The 13612-nt window shown below is 45.9% G+C and overlaps 1 protein-coding gene across 5 annotated transcripts in view; it reads right to left on the minus strand.

Moving 5' to 3' along the window:
• Window positions 1-9069, minus strand: part of GABRA5 (gamma-aminobutyric acid (GABA) A receptor, alpha 5) — a 53845-nt gene extending 44776 nt beyond the window's left edge. Inside the window, exons 1-3 of one of the 5 annotated variants that reach the window (XM_004693065.2) lie at window positions 8925-9069; window positions 7275-7334; window positions 6715-6870 (exon numbers count right to left, since the gene is read on the minus strand). In XM_004693065.2, coding sequence (XP_004693122.1) covers window positions 6715-6800 — 86 coding nt within the window. In that variant the 5' untranslated portion in view covers window positions 6801-6870; window positions 7275-7334; window positions 8925-9069. Of the gene's footprint in view, window positions 1-6714; window positions 6871-7274; window positions 7335-8363; window positions 8423-8662; window positions 8836-8924 lie in introns of those variants that run through there. The other 4 variants (XM_012732770.1, XM_012732771.1, XM_012732772.1 and 1 more) reach the window with 4 other exon arrangements.
• Window positions 9070-13612: the final 4543 nt, after the last annotated feature.

A 13612-nucleotide genomic window follows, 5' to 3' on the forward strand; every position in this document is an offset into this window, starting at 1 on the left:
TTCTGGTACCACTCCACACTTCCCTTCTCTTCTCCTGAAACTCACTGAAGAGATGTCTGTTGGGAGGATTCCTCTCCTCCCTTTGCTCGCTTCACTCCAGTAGGGCTTTTATGACCACACCCCAGTGAAACCGTTCGTTCTCCCGGTGAGGAGTACAGTGCATGTTGCCAAATCCAAGGAAAAGCCCGTCACTCCTCATCTGAGCACATCTCCCTCCCTAAACACTCACCCACTTGGTCTGGGACACTATTCTCTCTGTTCTTTCTTCCAATTCACTTTTTCTGCTCGGGCTTGCTTGTCCCCTTCCTTTCTGTCCTGACCTTAAAGACCGAAAATGCCAGGTACAGTCCAGGAAGCCCCCTTCTGCCTCACCCCACCTCAACTTGCTCTTCCCCAGTCCAGTGGCTTTAATTGTCTCTTATGCACAAAAAGCTCTCTTGTGGCCAGCTCCACTCTCTCTGGCTTCCAACCTAACAGCCAATGACCTGGCATCTCACAGGGCTCAAAGTGTCTGTAACCGCATTTCTGATTTCCTCTCCAGCCTCTTCTTTTGCTGCTCAATATCAGGCACACGAACCCATCAAGTTTTCAGACAAATATCTGGGAGGTCGCCCTCTTCTCTCATGCCCACATCAACTCATTAGAATGGCTGCTGGCAAAAAAAAAAAAAAAAAAAAAAAATCCCTCTTTTTTCACCCCCTAATTGCCCTCACTGTTTCATCCCCTTACTAACCCCCCTGGCCCCACCCAGATTCTATTCTATTCTCTACTGAGCAGTCAGAATAAGCTTCAAAGCAAAGCTTAAGTCACATTACTGTCACATCTCAATGGTATCACATTTCGCTTCTAGTTAAAAGCACTCGATGGCCTTCTTTGACTGACAAAATAATAGCCAACTGCTCTTTCTGATACTTCCTAGTATGGCCTACAATGTCATTTTGAAAATATTCTGCATAGCTATTAAATATTTATCTTTATATAGGCTTTCCAGATTTTAAGTACTCATTTCAGAACTCTGCTTTCAATCATTTTAAACTTCACTTCCTCCCCATGTCCCTGTCCACATGCTGGGCATCTTGCTGTCCCTGCTACAAGCACACCCTGCAGCCGCTGCTGCTCGGGCCTGCACAGTCTCCATGTATTGCATTTGCTCAGGGCCACACTTTCTGCAGACGCTGCTCCAGCTTTTCTCTCCAGTACATCCACTCCTACCTCTTCTGACCATTCTTCTTAGCGACTGTCATGACCTTATGATAGATATTTGTTTAGTCTGGAACCCGCCTCCTGGATGGCAGTACTTCAGTACCTGGATGGAGCCTACAGAGTAAGGACTCAGTAAAAACTGACTGCAGCAGCAGGACAGTGTCTCCCAAGATGCCACACCCCAGTCCTGAGACTGTGTCTGTGTGCCACTTCAAGGGGCAAGGAAGGCTGCAGATGTGATTAAGGCTATGAACTTGGCTGGGCTCATGTCAGGCCTATGTATCCAGCTCAACTTCGACCATGGAGATCCCTCCCAAGGCCGGCACTGTGCTCACACCCAGGAGTAGTGAACTTCAGGAGTCTTCAGGGTATTGCACCCAGGACAGCTAGTGTGACCTTGGCACCCTGCCTGGACTTGTTTGGACATTTAATGTACATTCAGCAACCTATCCCATGTTATCCTGGTGACACAGGACCCAGTATTAACCCATCGTTTATGACTAGGAAACTGAGTTGTAGACGGGATGAGCAATTCTGATGCCATGCAGGGAGGGTGCGGCAACAGAGATCAGCTAGACTGCCTGCTGTCAAAATGACGCCCAGTGCCGGCCCTGTGTACTCGCCAGTGGCCCAGGACAGGAGTCGTTTGATGAGTGAGACCTGGCTTTTGTAGTTGATCAAATAGAAAATGACCTGGCTTGGTGTGTCATCTGTTCGTAGGTTTGGCTTTTGATTTTGAAAGATATTATTAAATAAATACAAGTTAAATTTTTAACAAACTGCTCAAGCCTTTTCATATTATCTTACTTTTCCTATCAAAGGTCCATTCTCTCTACCTGCTTCATAGTGTGAATTATAGATTGGGCTTGATTCAGCCTGCAGGAGGCCCACTATTGTCAGAGCGGTGTTATTTGAGTTCTAGACTAGGGTGTTCTTCTGTTTCCGATGCACAGAGGTTCACTCCTTTCTTCCCTCATGGTGGCTAAGCAGCAGGGCTTTCTGGAGAAGCTCCTGCTGGGAAGAACATGGCCTAGGCCTGGGCCCTCGATGAAGCTTGAACACACTTCTCTCCACATTAGACTAAAGCCTGAACTCTTCACCTACAAAAGGAGGGTTTTATTAAAATTAAGTAACACAGGTTTTGAAAATGCTGGGAATATACCAGTATAAACACTGACAATTATTGCTTCTACCGCCAGTGTTCTGTAATACGTTTTCTTTCTACTTTTGACTATAGTCACTCTAAATTTCACACCAACTGCAACATGCATGGTATGTAATTGCATGTTGGTTTTTAAAAACCTGGATGCTCACATTCTCCTTCTCTCTTGAGCTACTTGGTGGGCGAACAGGGCCGGAGGGGCTGGTGCTGGTGACTGTCCACCTAACTTTGCTCAACTCACTGCTGATGGCACGGTGGACATGCTGAGTTCCATAAAACATGCAGCTAGGAAGTATTTTCCTTGTGCTCCTAAAAAAAGTGTAGGGTGTTATTCTGCAGCAGGCTTTTAGGAACTTTGCTCTGTCTGAGAGCTAGCTCTCTGGTCTTTGGTCATTTTTCTGTCACCACCCAGATGCCTCACTACCCACGGGAGTCCTACTGCTTCCCTGTGTTCTTATAATCGTTACAGTGACCGCTTATCCTGGGCCTCATGCCCTGCAGCTTTGGTGCAGGGAGAAGTTGCCATCTGGGGATTCACCAGAGAGAATGTGTCATTTAAAAAGACCCTGGGAGCGCTTGAATGATTCAGAGAGAACTTATTTTCTGCTCTAGTTAAAGGAAGAAAACTGTCCTTGAGTGTGTCTATGAAAAAGTCCTCTTTCTGAAAACAAAGTCCAGGTTAGCACCCTGATACAAACAGAGAAACAATAATAATTAGTATTACTAATAGTTATTAACATGATGATGTTTATGTCAGTAGGTTGCTTCTGCAACAATCTGCTTTTCATTACTGAGCATCAAATATTGTTCTCCATATCTCTCATATAATAAAATTCTAACATTCTTTTATTTATCAATAGATAAACCTGTGATGTATGTTAATCTAATTAAATGAGTGGACTTAAATCATACCTTATTATTAGACTTGACAGTTCTCATATTTATCATATAATTATCACTGGTCAAGTCAAGTCTGATAAAGTATGATCTTTCCAACAACAATAAATTGTTTTTTTAAATTTCATATTACATATTTTGATATAGCATGGGTTTAAGTTATTTTTCTGCACTAATTTTTCTAGGCCCTGTACTTTTGATTACTGGCCTCATTAGCCTCAAACAATACCATGTCTCCAAACATGACATTGCATAAGGCTGACTATCAAAGGAAGCCTCTGTTTCATCATACACTTGACTCACTTTCGGTTATGTAATTTAAAACCAATGGAGGGATTATAAAGACTCCTGAGAGTGGGCTGCTGGGGATGCCAATCACATTTAGAAAACGAACAGGGCAAGAAGAAGAAACAATACTCATATTTTCTCAAAGCAGTTTCACATTAATTCTCTCATCTGATCACCAAGTAGAATGTACCTATCACATTTGTAAATGCTGGTTGCCAGATCTGCACACTTTACACCCTCACTGCACAGCGCTTCAGAAGCGGAGGCTCGGTTCTTCCCCCTAGGCTGTTTGGCTTCCTCTGGCCCTCCTTAACGCCTGGTTTCTTGGCTGTATTAGTGGCCTTAGCACCAAAATGTCCCATGAATGCCTTTTGTGTTTCCTTTTCTCCTATTTTTGGAAACCCATAACATCAAACTTTATCTTTGGAGAAAGAAAACAGAGCTTACCCCAACTCTTCTCTCCCCTAAATCACAACAAAACCTTCTCTACCCAGAAGCTAAGGACACCTTTCAGACGTCTGGTTGACAGCTTGGCCTCGCTGGGACCTGCCCAGGGAACCTGTGCAGTGAAGTGGGGCATTCCAAGGACTAATGCAGTGACATCTTTTGGGGAAATGCTGGGTAAGGAAGCCTAGCAGTTACTGGCTTGTGAACTTCCCATTAGCTATTGATCACTTTCACCTATATGGCAGTATAACAGTCTAATGATGTTGAGCTCATAAGGTTCCTCCTGGAATTTACATAGAAACAGGTGCTCTACATTACCACATATTCTTTGTCAAGATTTCAAGGAAGCATTCTGAAACTTTGCAGTTTGATAAAACGAGTCCTAAACTTTGAGTTTGATAAAACGAGTCTTATTTAGAGTAAGATGCAAGTGAGTTTTGGGTAAGAAGGAAAAGAAATAGGAATCTGTACCCCCAGGGGTCAAGATATTTTTTTGTGGCTGTTGAAAATCATGTTTCACTGATGAGGTGTACAAAACCCAGCTTCCCACTTTGCTAGAGACCCAGCTTCATCGAAGCTACTGGATACAAGGGTCAAGAGGTAAAAGCACTCAGAGAACCTAACATAGAACTCCATTTATAACAATTATTTCACAAGCTGTGATGGCTGCAAGTCTAATCTGTCTACTGTCAGACCACTCACAACAGGACAATCAGAAACAATTAAACCTCCCAAGTTAGGGGAGTAGCTGTGATCCAAGATCCCTACACTTTGCATATATACACCCACTGCTGAAGCATACCTCTTCAAGAGCATTTATAGCAAAGTACTATGCATTAAAAATACCAATCTAAGATGATCCCAACTATGTGTCGAGAAGCAAGGAAAAAAAATACAACAAAATATGAAGACATATGAAATATGTCTCTGTGTGGTGCAATTAAGGATATTTTTTCTTTTTTACATACTATGCTATGTCCTACATATTTTCTATAGCTTGCAGGTATTCTCTGGGGTGGGCTACCAACCTCACATTTGAAAAATTTCAAAACCTTGCCATAAGTAATTTTCCAGAAGGCTGGGGGATCTTTAACCACTTGCTTGGCATTGACTTCTAGAAACTAACAGTTTTCTATTTTGAAGATGTCCTCAGAAAATCATCAAATTAAATAAGAAATAAGGTATACCTTTTTTTTTGTGGCTAAACTCCTTATCCACATTATTTCACATTTCAGGCTTGTATCTACTGGAGCATAACTTCACACCTATAAGATGTAAATTCACAATGGTGTGTTCAACCAAAATCTTTGAAAGAAAATCCTAGCATGTTCCTCCCTTTGGAAAAGTTGCTAAATACATATAGTATCTCAGCAAACAAGCCGAAGGTGGTGTGTGATCTTTTGCCTTTATTTACACTTTCATTCAGACGAATATGGGAGCATCATGAGCTCTAAGCTTGAACAGGCCAGAACAACCTTGAAAAGGAAGACCTTCATTGAACTGATAAAGAAATGGAATGCACAGAGCGGGCAGGCACCCAAGAGTAGCCACTACTGCTGCTCCCAAGGGAACAAGCTGTGTGGCCAAAGGGCAGCATCCTGGCATGACAGCAGGGTCCCTGCATGCCGCTCCGGCACTGAGGGAAAGGTGTGCCCTATGCGGCCCAGAGCCCATCATTTATTTCCTCACTTTCCTCCTCCGCACAGACCTAGCAAGGTCAGAGAGTAGAAAGAGTCCAGAAGACAGAGAAGGTCGTGGACTCGAGAGGGACCTCTGGACTTCCCAAGTAGAAGGGATGTCCCCAGGCTGTTGCAGAGTCACTGTATTCTTGAAGACACCCCCCATCCCCTATAATGTGACCCAGGAGCAGAGTGCAGCTTCTGGAGTCACATTTTACAGGAGAGCCTGGCAACTTTTGTTCTGAGATTTAACTTCTTAATTACACTTCACCAACTTCAATGTGCTATCTTGTTGGTTAGCCAGAACCATTTTGGAAGGAGGAGGACAGAAGGCTGTCAGTGCCTCATAAGAAAATTTATCTAGAATGTTGGTTAGTGCAAGTTTGATGAGAAAAGGTTTTGAATTGGTCACGGATGCTAAAAGGCAAGATGAGGCATTTAAAGGAACCCAGTGTCTCTGCTCAGGGTGTCTCTGCTCAAGGTGTCTCTGCTCAGGGTGTCTCTGCTCAAGGTGTCTCTGCTCACGGTGCTCTGCAGCTCTGCAGACACAGGTTCTTTTGGTTGCTGCACCTGCATTCAGATGGTTACAGCTGAAAGCCTTTGGCTCTGATCAGGACCAGAGCGAGTCCTTGCCAACACCACGTAGTGTGGGCTTGGCTTTAAAGGCAAATTCCTTTGTGTTCTGGAATCAAGGAGGGCAGTGAAATGTTGAACATGGTCTTGTCTGACAAGCACAAAGGGCCCTTTGTCTGTGAACTTTGGAATCTCATTTTAACCTGAGTGTATGCTGGAGGAGACACTGCTGATTCCGAAGCCACTTCCACTTCTAAAAACATAATCTGCCTCTTCCCTCTGACTCACTTCTGAGATGCCACCGTTGGAGCAGCCTTGCTCAGGGAGAAAGTGCAGGGTAGGGCAAGGGTTCCTGGTTTGTTTACAACAAACTGAAAAGTACAGGACTCCAAGCAGCTCAGCGAAGATTCTGATAAGCACTTGTGCCCACAAAACTGTAAAACCAAAGTAAAGAGGTTCACTCACCCAAAGTGACTGGCTAAGTTCATGGAAATACAAAAGAGCAGGAGGTTTTTGATCATGATAAAGCTAGAGAACATCCCATTGTCCATTCCCGATAATACCAGTCCGAGTAGATGAACTTGGAGAATCACTGTGTCTTTCTCCAACTTGATATTGAAGCTGCAAGACACACAAAGGAGAAAAGCACATAAATGCGAATGTTCCGCTTCACAGTCCCTGGAATCAGATGCTATTGCTAATAGCACAATTTACAAACAAAGGGACAGACCCAGAGAGGTGCTTCCCCAGCAAGCTGCAAGTGTGTGTGGGGGAGGGGGCATTATGTTACTGGATGGTAAGTTGGGGGCACAGAAAGATGTACCGATATGACTTTAATTTTCACTTTTACTGAAGAGTACAAAATCATTTCCCCAAATTATTGTGCCCACATCTCAAATATTTTGTTTAACTTTCATAGGTGTATTATCCAATGACATGGTCCCATTGCTAGAATAAATGCTTGAAATTATTATCCAAGTAACTGCATTTGGCATCTGCCAAATCCACAAGTGGAATAATTTTACCTTTCTGAAATATCTGCCACGCGTTCAAAGCCAGCAAGCTACTCCTTGTTCTGCAAGGTGCTGAGGAAAAGCATGTGGAAAGAGGGCGGAAAGGCACGTATAAGAAAGCGGTCTTCTACGGTAATCACAATCCTACAAGAACAGCTTCTAAGGGAGAGTTACCACTTCCTTAGCATTTACTGCCCAAGACAAAATAACTTAATAATCACTGCACTGGGGGAAGTCTCTTAGCTCTGCTGGGTCCTAGTTAATACGATTGAAATCCAGGCAGGCCGAGCACCCGCTCTGCAACTAACCTTAGCGAAGGCACAGCTTTCTCTAACATGCGCATAATGCTGGGTGCGCTTGGTATCCCTCCACCGCGTGCTCAGAGGGAGCGTTTGCCAAGGAGACCCCAGCAAACTCCGGAATTGGGAGACACACAACAGGTACTTCCACCTCACAAGCGAAAACCCTTGTGTCAAGATGGTCAGGGTGCCACGCGGTGGTCGCCTGGACGCGTCCTGGGGCTTGTCGCCTGACCCGGGCCGGAGTCTTGGCAGAGAGCACGCGGCGCTGCATGCGGGAAACCCGGGAAACGCCTCCTGCCTCCCCTCAGCCACAGGCCACGACCCCCCAAGGGAGGGCTGCGCTCTCACCATCCCCGGAGCGCCCCGGGGGCTTGCGGGCACAGGTGGGCACGGGGGCGGCACTGCGGAGCCGCAGCCTCGGCCCCCCGGTCGCGGGCTGCCAGGTCGGTCGGCCTCCCGCCGGGTCCGCAGCGGCGCGCCGAGTGCCTCCGGTTCCCGGGCCCTCCGGACTAGCTTCTCACCCTCTCAGACCTCCCCTTTCCTTCGCGGGGTCACAGTCCAGCGCCCCGCGGGGCAGCAGCTTCCTCCTTGACCAGGAGCGTGCGTGCGGTGCAGCCGCTGCGCTGAGCACCCCGGCCTCTGGCAGCTCGGGCGACCCGTGGGGCCCGCGCCCACCCCCAAGTCGTCTGGCACGCCGCACGCGTCCGAGCCCGGGCCTGGCGGGGCCCTCCAGGGGGCCATTTCGCCCTCGGGTTCCAAGGGCCGCTGCAGCGGTGCCCCCCCACGCCCCCATTCCTACCGGTAGCCCGCGGGCGCAGCGCCTCGGTGTCCCGTCCCGCAGGGCTGCGCTGCCCGGACGTCGCTGCCCGGTACGTCGCTGCCCTCCCGCGCGGGCTTCATCCCCGCAGTCGCCGGGGGAAAGTTTGCGCTCCCGGCCACCCGCGGCGCCCGCCGCCTCTCCACCTGCCCACGGTGGTCGTGCAGTCCACGGCTCCGGCACCCGGAGGAGAAGGGTGCGGGCTCGCCGGGCTCGTTCGTCTTCTCCCCTCGCCCGCGTCCTCCTTCCCTCTGCCCCGGCCCGGCGCGCCCCGGGCTTACCCGGGAGGCGAGCCGTCGGCTAGGGTGCATCCTCCGCCGCCGCCGCCGCCTGCTCTCTCCCGCCTGGCAGGCGCGGAAGGCCGGTGCGGCGTCACCGCCCCATGCTGCCAGCGCGAACTTGCCCAGTCGTCCAGGGCGGAGCGGATCGGGCGCCCCGCGCTCCCGCCGCCGCCCTGCGGCTCCGCTCTGCGCCGCGCCCGAGGCCGCGCGCTGCCCCGCTGCAGATCCCCCCGCGCCCCGGCGCACTCGCGCGCTCGCTCACCTCGCCCGAGCGCCACATGTCGTCTCCCGGTCCGGGCAGCGTGGCTCTGCAGCGGAGCTCCGGCAGAGGCCGCCACACTCTCAGCAAATGCGCCCGCGGGCCCGCTCCGCCGAGGGGGAGGGCTCACGACCCGAGGCGCGGCCTGCTTTGGGACAGGCCATATTTCTGCTGAAGTTTCTGGAGTGCCTTCGGGAGCACCCGCCTCTCCTGTGGGAACAGCTGGTCTCCCCTTTGCACACCCGAGAGGGGAAGGGAGCTGCGGTTGAAGGCCATTGCTGCGAGCAATTTCCGCTCCCAGGGCCTGGAGACCTCGGATCCTGGCCTAGGCCCTTCCTCAGGGCATCTCCCGGTTCTTAGAAACTAGCCTCTGGCCTCCTTTGTTGAAACTGGTTAGTGCTGGAGGGAAGTAGCATCTAAGTCAATTGGAAGTAAACCCCTAGCTTGTGGCACTAAACGTAGGGGGGTTTCTGAAGTCCCCTATCCTGAGAAGAAGCTGCCAGGTCAGTAGCAAGGGGCAGTGAGTTTTGCAGACCCAGAGCCGGTCTGGGCAGAGGGCCTGGGGCACGCGTGCTGCCCACTGTGCTCATGCTAGCTGGGGCTCCACTGTTAGCGCTGTTCTGTCTGTCTCTGTCTCGGGGTGCAGTTGCTGAGAGGCTATTGAGCCACTGAAGACAACCGGGCAGAAATCGGGTCCCCTTCGTGCCGGACAAACGGGGACAGCAAAGCCAAAGCCAGAGACACTTCCTAATTTTAATTGCAGCAACTTTCCCCCTCTTATTATGATGAGGACCTTCATATCATGACTGCCTGTTATTATGAGAACACCCAGTAGGGAAGGAGCAAGATTTAGAATGAAACCATCAAGAACATGATGAAGTTTAGATTGTTAGTTCATACCTTTGTGGAGCTGAGTCTGTGAAATTGGGTATAATCACTTTTGATAGAATGATTATGAACAAGACAATTTCTGACTGTTCACCAGAAAGAATCTTTCATCTTCAAGTCTACAAAATCTCTCTTGGTCAGTTATGTCTGATAGCTGCTCCAAGTTTAAGCTAGCCATGGACACTTTTATACAGTCCCCAAACAGAAATTTTCCAGATGTGAGAAATTGTAATTATACTTCAGGAATGAGAGGTTTATGTAACTGTTGTAAATATACAGGAAATAATACTCCAGACACAGAATTAAGTAATTGTTTTCTTAGTCATTTACATGACAAAATTTAGAGAAATGCTCCTTTAAAAGGTTTTTTGATTCTAAACTGGATACATTGATCAGGTGGATTTTTTTTTCTTTCAAGCTTTTTTTTTAGAAGACATATCATTAAGGTAAAGTTTATGAGCAGTTAAATCATTAAATTAAAAACAATCAGCATTAACATAATTCTCACTCACTTGGTGTTTAAATTCTAGATTTAGAGGCAGTCATGAGAACTTCTCTTGGGATTAAAGAGCATGACAACCAAGAAGTTCAAATAACTACTAAATTTAAAGTTTCACTGATCATCACATCTAGGCATTCAGTATTTTTTGTTTGTTTTTACAAAAAAGTGTAGATAAGCCAGGGGTTTCTTTTGGATTAGTTAGTTATAGGCATTAATTCTTAACAATAATCCCTTCAGATATCATTGACAAATAATGGATAACTGTATGTGGATTTATGTTCTCTTTATAATTTTTTTTCATTTTCATGTTTTTGGTATGCATTCTAGCAGTTCAGTTTCAATATATATTATTACATATGGAAAGTATCTCAGGTAAAACCTATTCTTTAAAATTATGCGTAAGCATGTGACTTAAATGCTTACTTGGTGCCTGAATGGAGTGGTGATGTTTCTCATCTTATTATTTATGAATATATAACAGGTTCAGGGCACTTGGTCTGAAAGCATGGTGAAATAATGATAAGACATATCAGCACTTGATAGAAATTCACATTTCATAACAAGTTTTGTTACCATTTCAATAGTGCTTGTTTTTGTATGGAACACAATGTTTGCCCTAAGAAATAATAGTCTATCTGCTGAATTTTCATTTGTTCCACTAGTATTTCCTTTTATTGAATGAAAGCAAAGTAGTTATATTTCTGGAAAACAGTAGAGGGCACCCCAGTTCCACAGAACCCTTGTCTTGGACCAGCCTGGAAAAGAATTTAGTTTCCAGTGTGTGGGTCTAAAATAGCTGAACTTGGGGAAAGTGGGAAATGGGTGGAATGCTTGTCTGGAGAACCCCTCTAGCCCACACAGAACAGAGACTGGGGAGGGAGGCTGTGTTTTTGTAGGTGGTTTTGTAGGGGTGGGGGAGGCAGGAGAAAGGGCTTTACCACAAGGAAGCAGAGTTTGTGGAGTAGTTGAAAGGAGGTTGCCCAACACTGAGAACTCCCTCCTGAAGTATAAGGCATTGTATGCTAATTTTGTCTTTAAGAAGAATCAGTTGCAAGTAAAGGCAGCAACAGGCACACAAAACTCAGACACCGGTAGGACAAAGACCGGAAATGTGGAGGCAAAGACTTGGCTTCCTACTGCAAGCAAGGAGGCACCATTAAATAGTTTTGTTGTTTAAGAGAAACACATGATTCTAGAAAAGATTGACTGATGACCATATTCAGAAAAAGCACTGGGAGCTGATGGATATATGAAAGCTTAGCCAGCCAGCCTGGACATTGAATAAATGCTCAGGTTACTTTGTTAATGGCATGATAGACTTATTCAGCCATATTTAAAGCAGACTGAGAGTCCTTTTCCCAAATGAAACAAGAGGGGCTTGGTTGTTAATGAAACAGAAAGGTCAAGTCTGACTGGAAGAAGAGAGAATTCCTAGGGAAAAATGTCAGTTGAATTGGATACTGGAAAAACAAAACAAAACAGAAAATGTCACAAAAGGTAAAAGGAACAAAGGTAAGAGGATTCAGAGCACACTAAGTAACCAATACTCCATTCACAGACTCACACTGTATATTTTAAATTTAGCATTTCTTTTATTTCTCACCTTATTGTAAAGCTCTCAGTTTAATCACCTGATGGTTTAATTTATGGGCACTTAAAAAAGACTACACTTAAAAATCAGAAACCTGGCCCTCCCTGGTGGCACAGCGGATTAAAGCACAGAAGGTTAAGCCACTTCCGCATGAGTTCAATCCCCACCTGCCCCGAGGAGCTCCACATGGTGTGGCAGACCTCTCCTGACCCGCCAGCTGCTCCCCTCAGCAGTGTACTTCGTGGATCTGCCTGTTCTGCTCCCCACTCTGTCTCTGGTGAATCCTCTCACCCTCCGCATCTCTGGCCTGTACCCCAGTTCTATATGCATAAATAAATATTATTTTTTAAAAAAATCAGAAACCTTCACGTAAATATAAGTAAATGGAAGAAAATTCTAGATTTTTGAGTTTGCTAAAAGAGAACACAAAAGGTAGATGTAGCATGAATTTATTCTACCCCTTCACCCCACCCCCCTGCCTATTAAACCTAGACCTCTTTATTCCAGAACAAGGTGATCTCTTTTTTGTTTTAGTAGTTTCAATATAAATATTGCTTCTCCCCCTCTCCATGGCAAAATATTTTATTTATTATTTTCATGTAATTTTTTTAAAACGAGGATGGGTTTACAATACTAAATGATTTAGACCACTAGGTTCACACGTCTTGTTATCACACCACACTCACCATCACCAGCACAACTCCCATCATACCCCATCACAGCCCATGGGGGTCCCCTCCCCATTTCCCCCCCACCCCCACCCTCAGTTAGCTCTATTCTGCAATCCTGTTTCTAGGCTTGTTTTCTTTTTCACACTTTGCCTGCTCCCAACTGAGATTTTTAAAAATATTTAATTTTGTGACTCCATTTTATCTGTATTATTAGCTTGTTGGCTATCCCTATTTTATTTCATTTACTAGTTGCACTAGTTACTTTCAGTTCTCTCTCTATACACACCCAGAAATAGAATTGTTGAATGATAGATTACTTTTATGTTCATTTTTTTTTGAGTAACCAATAGCCTTTCTTCAGTGGATACACTATTTTATATCCCCAAAAGCAAGGGCTTCTAAACCTCCACATCTTTGCAGCCCTTGTTCTCTGTTTCTGTTTTGTTCTTTATAATAGCTATCCTAATGGGTTTGTAGTGATAGCTCATTGTTGTTTTAATTGGATTTCTCAAATGATTAGTGATGCTGAGCTTCTTTATCTTGTGCTCATTGGCCATTTGTATATTTTCTTTCAAGAGCTGTTGATTCAGGGGTTTGCCCATTTTTGAACTGTTTTTTGTTTGTTAGTTTGTTTTTCTGTTGTTGAGTGGTAGGAGTTATTTTTTAAGATTTTTATTTATTTATTTATGCATACAAGAACTGGGTGTAGGCCAAGATGCTGGGGTGAGGATTCACCAGAGACAGAGTAGAGAACAGAACAAACCGATCTACAGAAATACACTGCTGAGGGGAGGGGAGGGAGGGACAGGAGAGGTCTGCTGTGCCATGTGGGTCACCTCCCTGGCTGGAGAATTGAACTTGTGCTGCAGTGGCTGCAGACAGCTTCATAGTGCCTGTGCTTTAACCAGTTTGGCCATCAGGGAGGCCCCTGAAAATGTTTATTCTTATTCTGTGAGTTGCCTTTTCTACCCGTTTATACTATTATTTGATGCAGAAACTTTTAAATTTTGAAGTCAATTTTTTCTTTTTAGGTTGACAT

This window comes from Condylura cristata, unplaced genomic scaffold (assembly GCF_000260355.1).
Source record: "Condylura cristata isolate star-nosed mole 26May11 unplaced genomic scaffold, ConCri1.0 scaffold00035, whole genome shotgun sequence".
NCBI lineage: Eukaryota > Metazoa > Chordata > Mammalia > Eulipotyphla > Talpidae > Condylura > Condylura cristata.